General features: G+C 44.7%; 1 protein-coding gene across 9 annotated transcripts in view; it reads right to left on the minus strand.

The window, feature by feature from the left end:
• The window catches only part of TTLL5 (tubulin tyrosine ligase like 5), a 286,995-nt gene that overhangs the window by 211,364 nt on the left and 59,320 nt on the right, over positions 1-16,311 (minus strand). For 7 of the 9 annotated variants that reach the window (XM_056133744.1, XM_056133741.1, XM_056133747.1 and 4 more), the window contains 6 exons: positions 11,394-11,475; positions 9,746-9,807; positions 7,768-7,862; positions 5,687-5,728; positions 1,189-1,302; positions 840-931 (listed from right to left, as the gene is read on the minus strand). In XM_056133744.1, the coding sequence (XP_055989719.1) occupies positions 840-931; positions 1,189-1,302; positions 5,687-5,728; positions 7,768-7,862; positions 9,746-9,807; positions 11,394-11,475 (487 nt within the window). The remainder of the gene's footprint in view (positions 1-839; positions 932-1,188; positions 1,303-5,686; positions 5,729-7,767; positions 7,863-9,745; positions 9,808-11,393; positions 11,476-16,311) is intronic. The other 2 variants (XM_056133742.1, XM_056133748.1) reach the window with 1 other exon arrangement.

Raw genomic sequence — 16,311 nt, forward strand, 5'->3', positions numbered from 1 at the left:
GCAGAGTTTAAGGCATCTGCAATGCAATGCAAGCAAATGATCCCTTGCACCAGGTATGGTGCCCAAGCCTCCCATCACCATCCTAAAGGGGTACTGCATTTTACTGCATGTAAAATGAAGATTAAAATAATGTATCAGGGGCTGGAGCGATAGTACAGTGAGAAGGGTACTTGCCTTGCTCACAGTCCACCCAGGCTCAATCCTGGCACTCCATGAGCCCTGATCCCCTTGAGCCCTGCCAGGAGTGATCCTGAAAACAGTTGGGTGTGATTCCCCCAACCGGCCTCAAAAAAAAAAAAAAAAAAAACAATAAAAATATATTATTTGGGCTGAAAAGATAAGACAGCATGTCCCTACATGTCCCTTCTTGCCTTCCAGGCTCAATTCGTGGTCCCCTAAGCCTGACAAGAAGTGATTCCTGAGTCAACCAGGAGTAAGCCCTAAGCATCATCAGGTGTACCTCCCCCAGCAAAAAAAAAAAGGAAAAAAAAAACTGAAATACAGTATCGCATAAGCATACATTCAGATGATAAAATAATTTGATTTTTTTTTTTCGACTCCAACACCAAGTCTAGGAAAGGGCTGACCCCAGATTAGTGAGCTGGAAGGTAGCCGGTGGTCTGAAAAAGGGAGGAAAAAATACATCTACATTAAATTACTGTCATTGTTCTAGTTCTGTGGGTGGAAAACATTCACATCTATGAATACTGGGTATGAATATGGGGTGTCCATTATAAAAAGGGGCACAATAGGAAAGGTACCATGTGGTGAGCAATAATGGCTACATGGCCATGACATATGGATTGGGGAAAAATATAAAAGAAAGGTAGTCACCTCACCCATATATTTCCCATGTCTCTGATGTAGGGAATATGCGAATAAAGCCACCTCTCCGATCATTCTCTTCTTTCACCCTCCGCAAAACTTTGATCTACATGGAGAAAGAGAAAATAAAATTAGCACTCATTTTAAAAACTCAAAACCAGGACAGGAGAAGACAATTACAATGCATACAGAGAAAACCGTGTCCAGAGAATTTCATTCAAGATGCTTCTTTCAGAGAAGAAATTTCTCCATCTTAAACTTTCCTTTTCCCATTACTTCCTGGAAGCTCTAATTTTGTCATGACTCAGTCATCAGTTTTCCCTGAATCCTGTGTTGACTCACAGAAGTCTGAAATCGCTTTACCTCCTCCATGGACAGGCCAAGCACAGAGCCACCGAGTTTTCCAGGAACCTTCTCCCGGGCTGAAGACACCAGGTTTTTCATTTCTGCATCACTGGCAGAGAGTGGACGGGAACGCTACAAAAAAGGAAAAACAAAACCAAAGATTCCATTTTCATATCCTTCATTTCTATCCATTCAAACCGTCAGCACCATTATCTTTTCTAATATGTACAAACTTGAACCTTGGGGGCTGGAGAAACTGTGTATCAGGTACAGCATTTGCCTTGACGCGGGTTCAATCCCTGGGATCCTATGTGGTCCCCTGAGCACCTCCAGGAATGATCCCTGAGCGCAGAGCCAGGAGTAATCCCTGAGTATCGCCAGGAGTGACTCCTGAGTGCAGAGCCAGGAGTAACCCTTGAGCATTGGCAGGAATGGTAATATGACTTCTAGGAAAGTTCTATTTTAAAACATGCTTTAAAATTTTTATTTGTAAAAGAAAATAACAAAAAGGGTGGAATATAATAAAACTAATGTCTTCAGATTTTAGAAAAGTCACTGAAAGAAATTCATAAAGTATTCTTTCCAAATAAGATTTCCAATCAGAACTTAATGTCATGACATAAGGAATAAAATATGCCAACCAAAAGGTGACTGTAACATAAAGCAAAGGATCAAGCAGTGATCAAGCTAGTGATAAAGCAGTGGATCAAGCTAGGAAGTGGTTTCTGAAATAAATGTTGAGTTAATGTTAATTAAAATCACATTACTCTCCAGAAGACACAATGGATGGGAACAGATACAGGATGGCAAATGTGATAAAATACAATTACAGAAAAATGAACAGCAAAATAGTATCAGATGTTGATGATGGAAGAAAAAAAATCAAGACTCAAAAGTGCCAGGAGCCAAATCTTCTGAGGGGGAACAATGTGTCCAGAGTGATCCTAGGTACTTTGCTTATGCGTCATCATTTCTTTGTTACCATCACCCTCTGCACCGACTCTTATCTTCTCTGGCATATGTGGGACGTGAGCAGGAGCCCTTATCAAGGCATGGGCCCACTGGCTACCAGCTAGTTTTCAGCAGAGTCCGAAATGGAGCCCAGTTCCAGCGAGCTCTCAAGTTTCCCACAAAATGATGCCACTGCCTTGGACCAGCACAAAATAATTGCTAGTGAGGAAAGTTTGGGATCAGAGGCATTCAAAGAAAGGGAAAAACACACAAAGAGATCGATCATGCATTAAAAGGTGATGACAGGTAAAGAACACAACTGGCTCAGCAGGAGAAAAAGGGAACATGACTAACAGGTTGGAACAGAAAATGTTCTTTCCTGCCCCACAGCCCCCATCAGCTGGTTCTGAGGAAACCTCTGTAGAGTGGAGAGCTTCGTTAACAGTGACAGAGTGAAACTGCGAAGAATAGTGGGATCAAAGAATGCAGCATGTATGAGGCTGGCGGAGCTGAGTCAGAGAGACCATAGGTCCTGTGAGGAAAGTTAAATACCAGAGAAAGGCCTCCCTGGCCCATGGGCCACGGCAGCCTGTGACAATTCAAGCAGTGTGGCTGGATGTAAATGAATTTACAGGGGAAAGAGAAACTAAGAACAGAATCAATACCAAAGGCACTTCTGAGGCTTAAATTCAGAAGAGGATTACGTCATCCCTTTCATATTCTCTTTAAAGGAGGATTTAGAACATCAGCTCTGAAGACAACAGCCTTGGGTATTTGTTTGTCCCAGTCATGAAGAGGAACTAACACACTTAGGGAGCTTGCAAAATATAAAATAATATTTCAGAGTTTCTCATTCTATTGATGAAACACTAAGGCTCATATAAAGGAACCAGATTAATGAGTTACCACCACATATGAGACACAAGACAAGACAATGACTAAGTCTGTTCTCCATGTTCTTAGGCTCAGCTACAGATCATGTAAAAAACTTGATCAAAAATAGTGGCTGGGAGATAAAGAAGGGAGAACCAAATAAAGGATGTTGGGAGGATCCTCCCAGGATGGCAGAAGCATGCTGAAAGTAGACTACGGACCAAACATGATTGCCACCCATTGCCTCTTTTACAAACCACAACACCCAATAGGAGAGAGAGAACAAAAGGGAATGCCCTGACACAGAGGCAGGGTGGGATGGGAGGATAGGGGGTGGGAGGGATACTGGGATCCATGGTGGTGGGAAATGGGCACTGGTGGAGGGATGGGTATTTGATCATTGTATAAGTGAAACCCAAGCATAAAAATTTGTAAGTCTACATCTGTACCTCATGGTGTCTCACTAATAAAAATTTTAAAAAGAAAAAAACTAAAAAATAAATAAATAATGCAATCATCTGTAATGTAATTTGTATGCTTCACATAATTCTAATCTCAACAGATTTTCCACTGAGATTTGAAAATCATTTCTAAAATCATTTAGAATAAAATGGATGAAAATATCAAAAAAAAAAAATAGTGGCTGGAACTGGAGAGGGAATACAATGGCTAAGGCAGTTGCACTGCATGCACAGGCTCGATCTCCAGCACCCCCAGTAGTCCCCCCAGCTCCAGCAGGAGTGATCCCTGAGCACAGAATCAGGAGTAAGCCCTGAGCACTGCCAGGTGTGACCCCCCCCCCAAAAAAAAAACAATAGTGGCTAAACCAGTCAAGTGCCTTCATGCCACCCGAGAACCCACCAGGCAGGTGCAGACCGGCAGGCCATACCCCATGCCCGGAGCAGAGAGCAGAATCTCAGGACTGGCAGATGCTTGGAAGGCCGAGTGTGCGAGTCTGACGGCCCTGACCAGGCCTCCCTCCTGGAATCAGCCCTGCCTCCGTGCTGCCTCCCACGTGGTCAGACATACAGTCCCTTCTCCTTTCTTCCGCAAGCCCCTTTCCTCAACAAACTTTGGGAAAAAGAAAGAAAAAATTAGACCTACAACAAGCTGTAGTTCAAGTTTCCAAGCTGACCAGAAACTAAATCAGGGTACACAAGTGAGAATAGAAACTCTGGAGCTTTTCACTAAAGACCTGTCAGGAGCAACACATTCATGTATGGGCCCCCTCCCCAGCCTTCATATCAAAGTACCGAATAGCAGCAGTACCCACACAGCTGCCTAGCACTTCCAACCTCCTAAAAAATGACCTAGAAAGCTACAGTTAAGTGTCAAATATTGCTAACCAGAACAGTAAGAAGGTGATGACCATTCATTACACAGTAAGGATAAAATCTGTCTTTATTTTATTTTGGTTTGGGGACAACACCCAGTGATGCTTATAGTTACTCCTGGTCCTGCATTCAGGAATCACTCGTGGCGGTGCTCAGGGGACTATATGAGATCCTGGAGATTGAACCCAGGTCAGCGGGTGGGGGCGGGGGAAGGGAAAGAGGTGCTAGGTAAGTTACTAACCCACTGTAGTGTCTCCCTGGACCCTATTTCTTCTTTAAGTTAAAGCTAACGTCTGACCAGAACAGCTTTTACAATTCATAAAACCAAATCACTGCATGTAAGAAATTCACCTGCACTCATTTTCAGGATACCAAAAAACAAACAAACAAACAAACAAACAAAACCATAGTATGAGACAAAGACCGTAGAAAACAGGCCAGGAGGAGGAGGAGGACTAGGGAAGTTGGGGAGTGGAATTAGGACAGAGAAGTGACACTATGACAGTGATCACTCTGGACAAGAACTGAATCCTGAAAGGAGGTAGAGCTATATACACAACTAAACTTTTAGTATCCTGTATTGCAAACCACAATACCTAAAAAGAAAGAAAGAGAGGAAAGAAAAATTTCTGCTATAGAGATAGGCTGTGGGGGAAGGTACCTGGAGGGGAATAAGGGACACTGGTAGTGGGAAACGTGCAGTGATGAACCACTGAATGTTGGAACATTGTAGGGCTGAAAACCCAATCATGAACAACTTTGTAATTGTGTTAATGTCATTTGCTGGGACCAGAGTGGGTAGGGCACTTGCCTTGCATATGGCCAATCTGGATTTGATCCTTGGCATCCCATATGATCCTCTGAACCTGTCAGGAGTAATTCCTAGGTTCAGAGCCAGGAGTACTGGGCACTGCTGAGTGTGGGACCCGACGCCCCCCAAATGAGAAAGAAAGAACTGGCATCTGTTAAGAAATTCAAATTCAACCAAATACCAATTGTGGAAACATTTCCAATATTAAGCCACTGACAACAAGTTCCATAAGACATCTGGATCAAAGAAAATCTACCTGTAAACTATACCATGCTGGGACATTTTGATCAGAGTGACAGAAGTACCTCTAAGCCCTGCTCATCACCTAAATCCAACTAGCCATCGCATAATCAAGAGAGAACTCAGAAATCTGCATCTCAAAAAGACCTCTGTGTACTCATTTTCCCTTATTCTCTTTGATGTTACTGAACTGCTCAAAACTCAGGTCCATAAAATATGGGCCACAACAGAGCAAAAGAACAAGGTTTTTCCACTTGGGGAATGGAAATATAAGTTTAGATGAAGACTCCAGTGATATAGAACTTACCTGTCTGGCATTTGTTGACTGACAATGTGCAGAGACTGGACGCTACAAAAGACAGAAAATAAGAATAAACCCGCATCCACTTGTCATGTGCCAGCATCTGCCATCTCCTACATCGTGAGAGGAAAAACCATCGCCAAGCACAGACCACAGGCGCAAGCCCTAAGTTGAGGGCTGGAAGAGCCGAGCATCGCTGTCCTACTCTCTCCTCTTGCATCAACCCTCGTTGCTTCCATCACCTCAGAGAGCACCAGCCTCCCTACAGGTGCTCAAAACCCTGGCGGATGGATTCCACCAAAAACAGTCCCCACAGCACATGAAACTGACTCACAGTTCCCTGTGTGTTCTTTGGCCCTGCAGGTTGTGTTAGGGTCAAAGATGTGCCATGATCTCCCAATCAGGCAAATCAAAGGTGACTAGAGTCACAACAATTAATAAGAAGCTGCCGGGAAAAGTTCCCAGGTAAGCTCAGGAGCCCAGTAGACAGGACTGTCATACAGCTGCCCCTAGAGGGATGTTCACGATGCTACAGAACCATGCGCAACCCTTCAGTACAATCCAGTGGTTTTTGCCACAGATACTACAGAAAGAAATTTGCAAAGGACTGTGACTACCGAAATTCAGTCTTCCTTGCAAACCTAGGTGAATCCTCTACTTTTTCTTATTAAAAATTAAAGAAAACCCTGATGTCTGATGATGCACAGACTGACTATGATGCTGCTGCTTGCTTCCGCTTCTAATCCCAGAGGAACCCCATAAACTACAGTACCGCCTGGTTCAAATCACACGATCCAAACTTAGAGAGACTGGCTCTAGAGCAAGAGCGCACAAGAGGCATTCCAGAGACTAACTCCAGCTCAAAATCATGTTGTTTGGCCAGGAAGTGTTTTTCGGCTGAATTAGTTAGCAACATTTTCAAACAAAACCTGATTTCTCTTGACAGAAGGGAGATCACACAACACTTGGCCTGTGCTCGTGCCTCATAAAGATCATATTCAAAAATGGGTGGCCCCTCTTGATCTGAGGCACACAACAGCAGGGTCACCACAGTGACAACACTCTTAGCTGCAGCATAACCCTCTGCTGGTTCACATTCCCTGTCTGCAGCCCCCGCAGGCATCCAAGTCAGCACACCCTAGACGAGTGAAAGGGTACCCGACTAGCTTGGCGAAAGGAACAGTACTGCTCTGAATGAAACCAGCAAGCAAAAGGAAGAGAAGCGAGAGGCAGAGAGAGGGAGAAAGGGGCGAGTGGATGGAAGGCTAAAGTGGAGGTGAAGGAGGAATAAAAAAGGCGATGGAAAAGCTGTTTCTGCCTTCAGAGAGCGTTTGGTTGTGCAGAGGAATACGGGACTATTTAAAAGCAATGAATTCGATGAAAGCAAAAGGAAGTGACAGAACAAGTCCAGAACAAGTGGAACTGAAAGTAAAGGTCATGAGACGGATTTCATCTGAACCAATCTTGGACTTCTGAGCAGGCAAGGCAATCACTCCTTTTAGATAAGAAATATGAAGGGCACAGGAACAGAAGGGGGAGGGGGAGAGGGAGGGAGAAAGAGAGGGAGGGGGAGAGTGAGAGAGAGAGAGAGAGAGAGAGAGAGAATGTTTCAGAAAGGCCCAGGTTTCTTTAGGCTGAACTCATTTCAAATCACTCCCCACTTCATGACCACTGGCCGTCTTAAAAGAGACTCGGTTGCAAAGAAGATATGATTATAACTGAATATCTTTCTTTGCGAAAATCGTCTGAAGATCAAAACTCCAGCGTTATAGTAACTAGGCACGTGCAGGCTCCCTCTCTGCCTATCCAGTCAAGGGGGGAAAGAGATAATTTTTAAAGAGGGAGGGAAGGAAAAGATAATTAAAAAGGAAGCCAAGAGAAATGGTGGGGGGAGCACAGAGGTGTGCTTGAAGACGCTGAAAGCAGAAGCTCTCGACCAGCCGGAGCTGGCCCTGCCTCACTCCTGGGCTGCCCCCATTCCCCTGCTCTCAGTTACCTCATACCCACAGTGCTCCGGCTTCCTGGTTCCACCAGCTGCCGTGTGCTGGGATGCTGCCATGGAGCTCCCTGCTGCCCAATGTGCTTACCTGAGGTTTCTGGAAAGGGTTTCTCCTGGAGGCCTCAAAGGTGGGATACAGTGGCCGAGCTGATGTCCTCTGGGAAGGATCCTGGCACACAAATCCTGAATGAGCAACGGGAAACATTAAAATCTGCCATTTTCTGAGGAATCAGCGGGCGAGCTGAACCTTTCCTTTGGCTGTGTCGGCTCAGCTCTATCATTACAGACACCAGAGAGTCCTTCTTCAGAGGACAACACAGCCCGCCCCTACGCATTGCGCTTCCAGCCACTGTGACTGCAAAGAAAGCGAGATATTGCAGAGAAATCACCTTCCCTGGAGTAGAGCAGAAATCTAATTCAAATGGAGAGATGCAGAATTCTGATAAGCTCTAGAACAAACGTGCAGAGTATCACTAAAAAGCACATGGGGGCCAGAGAGTACAGTGAGTAGGGCGCTGGCCTTGCATGCAACTGAGCTGGGTTCAATTCCCCCAAGGCTGCCAGGAATGATCCCTGATTGCCAAACCAGGAGAAACTCTTCAGTATCGCCAGGTACGGCCCCCAAATCAAACTAACAACAACAAAACACACACACACACACACACACACACACACACACACACACACAGTGATGGCGCTGGAGATATAGTACAGCAGGTAGGGTGTTTGCCTTGCATGCGGTCAACCCAGGTTTGATCCCCGGCATCCCATATGGTCGCCAGAGCCCGGCCAGGAGTAATACCTGAGCACACAGTCAACAGTAAGCCCTGAGCATGGCCGGGTGTGACCCAAATAAACAGAAAAAAAAAAAACAAACAAGAAAACCACACATGATTGTTAAAAATATGTATTTTAAAGTGGCTTCCCAAAGTAACTGAAAATATGTGGTTGCTTTGCAGGGTGCTGGAGGGAACAGCCCAAAAGGTGCTCGGGAAGTCAGGGACCCATTGGGCCAGCAGGCAACACAAGGGGACAAGGCAGCAAAGCTGCTCGTGCCCTGCAGTGCCAGGGGTACCCGGGCCACTCTGATGGGGTCAGAGACCTCCAGCACTGACCCAGGCCATGCTCAGGGGACCCTGTGGAGACAGGTACTGAACCCAGGTCGGGTGCACCCTAAGTGCCGTGTAGCCTCCTGGCCTGGAAAATAATTTTATCAGGAGGTTCCAGTAGTAAAGGAGACTTTAAAGGAGCCACTTCTGGAACTTCTGAAGCTATCTAGAAACAACATTAAAAATGGGCTCTTGGGGCTGGAGTGATAGCACAGCCGGTAGGGCGTTTGCCTTGCACGCAGCCAACATGACCGACACAGGTTCGATTCCCAGCACCCCATATGGTCCCCTGAGCACCGCCAGGAGCAATTCCTGAGTGCATGAGCCAGGAATAACCCCTGAGCATCACCAGGTGTGACCCAAAAAGCAAAAAAAAGAAAAAAAAAGGACTCTTGGGTTATCTATGGCTTAGAAAATAAGGCCTGGAGCAACTTCACTTATTTCCTTAAAAAATTAAAATTTCAAAAAAAAATCACATTGAAGAGAGTGTGTAGCTAAGTTTATAGCACTTGCGGCTCCACAAGGCAGCAGTCCTGATCCGAGTGTGTCTTCTCAGGGTATCTAAAGGACAGCAATAAGCCCACTGCACATGCCACCGTCCCCCTCCACTTCAAAATTAGCCAGTTCTCACGACTCCAGAGAGGACTGTGTGGACTCCAGGAGGCCTTTTCTGGGGCTGTCAGCAGCAAGGTCAGAGGAAAACAGACTTTCTCCAGATCCTTGCTGAACTCGCTTCCTCCGCTCTCAGCCCTACTTGTGGTTCAGCCTCAGGACAGGATGGAGCCAGGAGGAGCAGAAACACATAAACACTTGCCTGAAAATATCTTTTTTTTTTTTTTTTTAGTACAAAACATTCAGCATGACTTAGGAACTGCCAGTTGGCAACACCTATAGAGTCTGACAAAACTGATGTTCTGGTTAACTTTTATCTGAGTTTTCAGAGACACGATTACTCACCTACAACAGTGAACATATCTGAAATCATACTGGCTTTAATCTTTAGATCCAGAGGTGCATCACTAACAGAACAGAGAAAGAACAGAACAATGGATAATTCTGTAGATTAACAGATCACTTGCCCCCTGAAGGACCCCAACATAAAAGGGCTTCCAAATGCTGATGAGAAACAACCCATAAAAGTACATCAACTCTTTGGGGAGAATGAAGTGTGAGCAAAAGTACCAGATATGAAGCCTGGTGTGAGATCCATCCTATGAAAGGCAGGTACAGTGTCCCGAAAGTGCCATCTTTTTAGTTCTAAGGATCGTGTGCAACTCAAGTTTTACACATAAAAAATACTGATTCCTTACCAATTATAAATTTCAATCATTCGGATGATTTACACTGTTTGTTTTGGGGGCCACACCCACTGGTGCTCAGAGATCATTCTTGGCACTCTCAAGGGACCCATATGTGGTACCAGGAATCAAACCAGGGTCAGCTGCAAGCAAGGCAAGTGCTTTAACCCTGTACTATCTCTCTGTTCCATCATTAAAATGATTCTTTTAAATAGCTGAATCACATCACGTGCAGGGAAACAAAAAATCTGTTCCTGTGTATTTCTTTGAAGGCATTTTTCTTGCCTGAATTTTACATTGGCAGGCTAACAATGGGGCGGGGGGGAGGGTAAGTACTAACAACGTAGTACTAACGTAAGTACTAACAACGTAGGTGATGCCGGAGGAACCCATGGGAAAAATAAACATGAGCCAGAGGCTGCAGGCGCCCCTGTGGTAGGCACAGCCACTCTGGCCATGAGCCCGACACCTTCCTCGATCCACAGAACTGCCTCTGGTGCTCGTGCACATGCTGTGCACAAGACTCCGACTCGGGAATTGTATAACGCAGCACCTGGTGTGTTTGTGAGAGCAAGCGCTCCGTCTTCCTACAGAGGGTGAGCCCATCTCCCACCCCACAAAGGAGCCAATTTGGCTTCCACTGCTTACCAGGATCTTTGCCCACCATTCCCACCCCTAAATACCCAGCAGCTGGGTGGTCTCTGGCATAAATTTCTAGGGGTCTTTGGATGGTCAGAGGAGAGTAGAGCTAACAGAAATTCTGCCTATTGCTATATGCATGTAAGCAAAAAAAAAAAAAATCCTGGCATTAAAAGTATCTTTCTGTCTCTTAAAAAATAGACTGTGTTAAAAAAAAAATAAGTTTTTAATTTTGGATGAATACCAAGACATGGATATATCATGTCCAGGCCACGGGCCCAGGTCTAGTTTTATAATAGATGAGCCTTTATAAACCTCTGGTGACACAGAAAATAGAAGCCCTCATGTTTTCCTTTAGTCTTTACAACAATTACAGTTTTGTTTTGTGCTTTAATGAAAAAGAGTACCTGAGATTTTTAAAAAAGAAAACAAAAAAAAAGCATCCCTTGAGAGGCCCACAGAGAGTAAAAGTAAATTGCAAATTAACTAGAAAGACAAGACGCCAAGGTGCCATATGGACAACGAAACGGGCCCTCCCACCGCAGAAATTACAGATCTCTTTACTTAATAACTAGGGGTGAACATGTCCTAGTGCCATAAGACAAGACCCAAAAGCAGGTGTTTTAAGTTGAGGATTTCTCCATTTCCAGGTGATGGATCCAACTTACCAGGCCAAAGAAGGAGAGAGATTCACTTCCAACAACCAGGGCTTCAGAGTAGAATCTATGAGCACGTCAAACCCATAGAGCTCTACAAACACAACAGAAAACAACAGAGAACATAAGAGATTATTCCACATGATAATTAAGCCAAACTCTCGGGGACCGAGCCAGCCAAACTCATCAGAGGCCTAGAAACACTGAGTCCAAGGAAAAGGAGGAGGCAGAAGCAGAGAAGCTTCTGAGTCAAGAGAGCCCAATCAAGAGAGGAAACAGCGCAAGGGGATGTTCCCTGGTGCTAGCACTCACTGCTGCCATTCCCAGCTAGCTACAAGCATGCCTACCATTGGCCCTGACCTAGGTCTGCTCTCAAAAGTCCTTCTAAGTCCTAGGAAGGCATCCCTAGGATCCTTCCACCCAACTCACGAGTGTTGCTATTAATTTTTGGTTTGGGGACCACACCAGGCGATGCTTGGGGGGGTCACTCCTAGTGGCGCTGGGGAACTCTCTGGTGCTGGGGATCACATCTGGGGCCTCTAAGCTATCTTCTCGGCTACGACCACGTTTTTTAAAATCCAATATCTTGTTTTTGCAACAGAAGTCAAGAAGACATCTTAAGTCTCTGTACTGTTCATTCTTTTCCTCTCCCATGGTTTCAATTTGCTCTTCAAAGACAGAAACTGAACTATTCTGGCCCAACAGAGAAAGACAGAGAATGGGGGAAGTCAGTGGCAAGGAAGCAGGGCTGTGATAGGCCATCTAACACCACTGACAGTATTTAAGAAGAGATGGCTGGAGAGACTGCACAGCAAGTAGTGCGCTTGTCTTGCACGCGGCCCAGCTGTACTAGATCCCTGGCTCCCCATGTGGCCCCCTGAGCTCTGCCAGGAGTGAACCTGAGCAACACTGGATGTGCCTCCCGAGAGAGAGAGAGAGAGAGAGAGAGAGAGAGAGAGAGAGAGAGAGAGAGAGAGAGAGAAGGGAGGAAGCCAGATCAAAGCTCCATGACTTCTAGATTCTTTATTGATTCTTCTCCTAGCTCCCCCAACTGCTGCAAAAGCAAACAAGAACCATAAGCAGGCTTTGGTCAGAAGGGAGAGATAAAAGTTAACTATATTTCCAGTTCACATCATTATTAACAGGATGTTCTCAGTAGAGAGCATGGAACTGAAAAGTCTCCTTGGTACAGGGATGTCAGAAGATCAGACTCCAGATATGGCACTCATTCCCCAAACAATACCTCTTTTCAGAAAGAAAAAAAAAATCCCTCTTTTTTCACAGTTCACAGAGGTTACAGGTTCATGCCCACAGAACACAACCAGGTATTTTCCAGAAGTTCATGCTGACACAAATTTCCTTAAGGAGGATTTTTCCATTTTTCAGTCCTCTCAAAAACATAAAAATTAGGCCAGACTGATAGTACAGCAAGTAAGGTATGTGCCTAACATGCAGTTGACTCAGATTCAATCCCTGGCACCCCATCAGGTGCTCCAAGCCCACCTGGAGTGATCCCTGAGTGCAGAGCCAGGGGTAAGCCCTGAGCAACACTGGGTATGCCACACACACACACACACACACACACACACACACACACACACAGCTGAAAAAATAAAGTAAGCTTCTAAAGATAGTTCCAAGACTCTTCTAGAAAACGTGCAGAGTGGAGCAGTCATGAGAACCCAACATGAAGATTAGGAAACTAGTCCCAGAACCTCTCTGGAACCTGAAGCAATCACTTCTCTCTCAGATATTTCCTTAGCATGAGCTGGTCTCCTTTTTCCTCTCTGTTCACCATCATCTGCATACTCATTATGTTTAGATACAGAACTCCTGTTCATGCAATGGAGATTTTATTTTATTCCAAACATTTATTTTATTCCAAAACAGTTTTCAATTAGTACTGCAGTCCAGATAACATGGTTACAGTAATTCAACATTTAATTGATGCATAGTTACTGCAATTTCGGTACCATCCAAAAACCTTCACAACTGTCCTTTGTCACTTCCGTTCCCTTCTTCCCTTTTCCCACCGTCATCCTTCCATCACTTAATAATCTGTTCCATAATCAAAAAGGAAGGGTTGTGACCATTCAATGCTTCCTAGTCCCTTGTTTTGTTCCTCTGCATGCCACAGATGAGCGAGATCATCTGGCATCTGTTGTCCCATTAACTTTTCTTACTTAATATGATGCCCTACAGTTCCATCTGAGTATCAGCAAACTGCAGTGTGAGTTTCAAAGGAAAGGCGTGGAGGCACATCGGTGGTCAAGAGCTGCCTCCCCAGACCGGACGACAGTGGCAATGGACTGACGAAGGACCAGAGAACGGAGAAACAGGGCCCAGGCCCCAGGCTGTTTGGTAGTCTCTTTATTTCTCTCTCCTCCCTCGCGCAGTCCGACCCCTCCCCTTACAGCACAATCATAGTCTCAGTTTTGGTTGTAGTCCCAGTCATCACAATCTCATCATCCTAGTCTTCTCATAGACCTCAAAGTCCTCTCCGTTATCTTCTTCTTCGTCTCATTGTCTCAATGTAGTCTCATAAGTCCCCAAAAGTCCTCAAAGTCCTCTAAGTCCCAAAGTCTCCAAAGTCTCACTTCTCATCCTCCCCTCTTTCCCTTTACAACACACTTTTATATAGGAATCATGGAGGTTTGGGGTACACATAGATGGGGTTGAAAACTGTCATAACAACAAATAGAGGTAAAGCCATTCCTACAGGGGATTGACTCAAGGACAAAATCTCATCTGAGGGTTCAGCACTCCAGATCACTAGGAGATCCACTCAAGGGCGGGATCCCATACAGGGTGCACTGCCTTCTCCTTTCCTCAGCTACTAATCCATTTAAACAATCAGAGTAGAAAAAACGCCTCCAAATAAAATCTGTTACTTCAAAAAAAAAATAAAATAAACAATCAGAGTGAATTTACCTCTTATAATATCCCATGTTACAAAGCATAGCATTAACTGTCTTCTGTTTCTATACAAAAAAGGACATTGCTAAAGAAACCATACAAATGACATAAAGGAAAGAGAAAAGCAATATAGGATTATTAGTGCTCAATGAATTGGGTGTGCCTCAGGGGCACCATTGTAGGAGTGACTCAATAAACCTAAGCTCCCTGCACAAGAGCAAGGACAACCCAATGTTATCCAGCACTGCAAGATTCTGCCTCATTGCTGAATAATATCCATTGTATTTATATATATCATATCTCCTTTAGTCATTCACCTGTCATTGGACAACTGTATCCACACCTTGCTTGGCAATGCAATGATAGAGGTGTGCTTCAGTCTTTCAAGTTAAAGTTTTGGTGTTCTTGGGGTTGATAACCAGAAGGAGAATAACTGGAAATTATGGAAGCTCTATTCTTTTCTGAGGAATTTCCATAATGTTTTCCAGAGAATAAACCAGAGGATATTCTCACCAACAATGAATGAGGTTTCCTTTCTCCCCCACAACCCTACTAACACTGATTATTTCCATTCTTTTTTTCTATAGGTCAAAATCACTAGTGTGAGATATCCCGCTGTCACTTTGCTTCGCGTTTCTCTGATAATAAATGACAATGATCACTTTTATATGCATTCCTGGCCGTCCATATGTCTCCTTAGGGAAGTGTCCATCTCTATTTTTTGTGGGTTACTGGTTTTCTGCTGTGCTGTTCAGCTGTGTGAGTGCCGTATATATACCAGTCCTTTATGTGATATATGCCGTGCAAACATTTTCACCCATTCTGTAGGGTGTCCTTTTTTTATTTTAGCCCAAATTTCTTTGGGGAGTTGGTCCACACTCTACAGAGCTTGGGGGCTATTCCTGGCTCTGTGATCAGACGATCATATGCAATACCAAATATCAAATTAGTACTTGCCACAGGCAAAGTGGTACACCGCCTGTACTCTCTTTCTGGCTCTGCCCTATTTTCTTTTGCTACACAAAAGCTGGGTGGAGCGATAGCACAGCAGGTAGGGCATTTGCCTTGCATGCAGCCGACCAGGGTTTGATTCTTCCATCCCTCTCGGAGAGCCCAGCAAGCTACCAAGAGTATCCCGCCCACATGGCAAACCGTGGCAAGCCCCCTGTGGTGTATTCAATATGCCAAAAACAGTAACAAGTCTCACAATGGAGACGTTACTGGTGCCCGCTTGAGCAAATCAATGAACAATGGGAGGACAGTGCTACAGAAAAGCTATTTAATTTTATGCCATCCCATTTTTGTTTGTCTGTTTTCATTTTCTTTCTGAAGTATTTTCCAAGCACTCAACAATTTCTCGGGAAATGTGTCTGTGGTGAGAAATCTTTCAGACCCCATTAGAGCAAAACAAACTTGGAAATCACCAGTGAATGGTAAGAAGTAGCTTTACTCCCCTTCCTACTTTATATTCTCCCTGCTTCTAAAATATGGGTTCTGGACCAAGTAATCATCTACATCAAGCTGCTAAACCGTCCACAAGTCACGTCCCAACCCCTAAGACTGCTTCTGCTCCCACGTGACTGTTCTGGGAGCACCTGATTAAGCAGAGGCTCAGAAATGGCCGCCTATCCCTTTCTTCTAGGAACTTTATTCTGCTGGGGTCCCAGAACAATCAGGTGCTCCTTTTCCTTCCTCCTCTTCCTTCATCCATTCTCTCTGCCCAGTTCATCTGAGTGGCAGCCTCAGATCTCTTCTTAACTCCACTTCTCTTCTTGGGTGATCGCATGTATTCTTGGCTGCAATTAATATTAGGATACCACTCAAATCTTTATCTTTAGCAAAGTGTCATCCGGAAAGCAAATCCAATCACTCCAACTGCCTTCAAGACAACTTTCCCAGGACAGCAAACAGACTCTCAACATGCAAAACACAGAAACTCAGTATCTTTCCCAGAACCCAGAAGGCTCATCATCATGGAAAAGGGCAGCCCTGCCAGCCAATTTCCAGAGCTAAA

The sequence above is a fragment of the Sorex fumeus genome, unplaced genomic scaffold (genome assembly GCF_029834395.1).
Source record: "Sorex fumeus unplaced genomic scaffold, SorFum_2.1 ptg000098l, whole genome shotgun sequence".
NCBI classification, from domain to species: Eukaryota; Metazoa; Chordata; class Mammalia; order Eulipotyphla; family Soricidae; genus Sorex; species Sorex fumeus.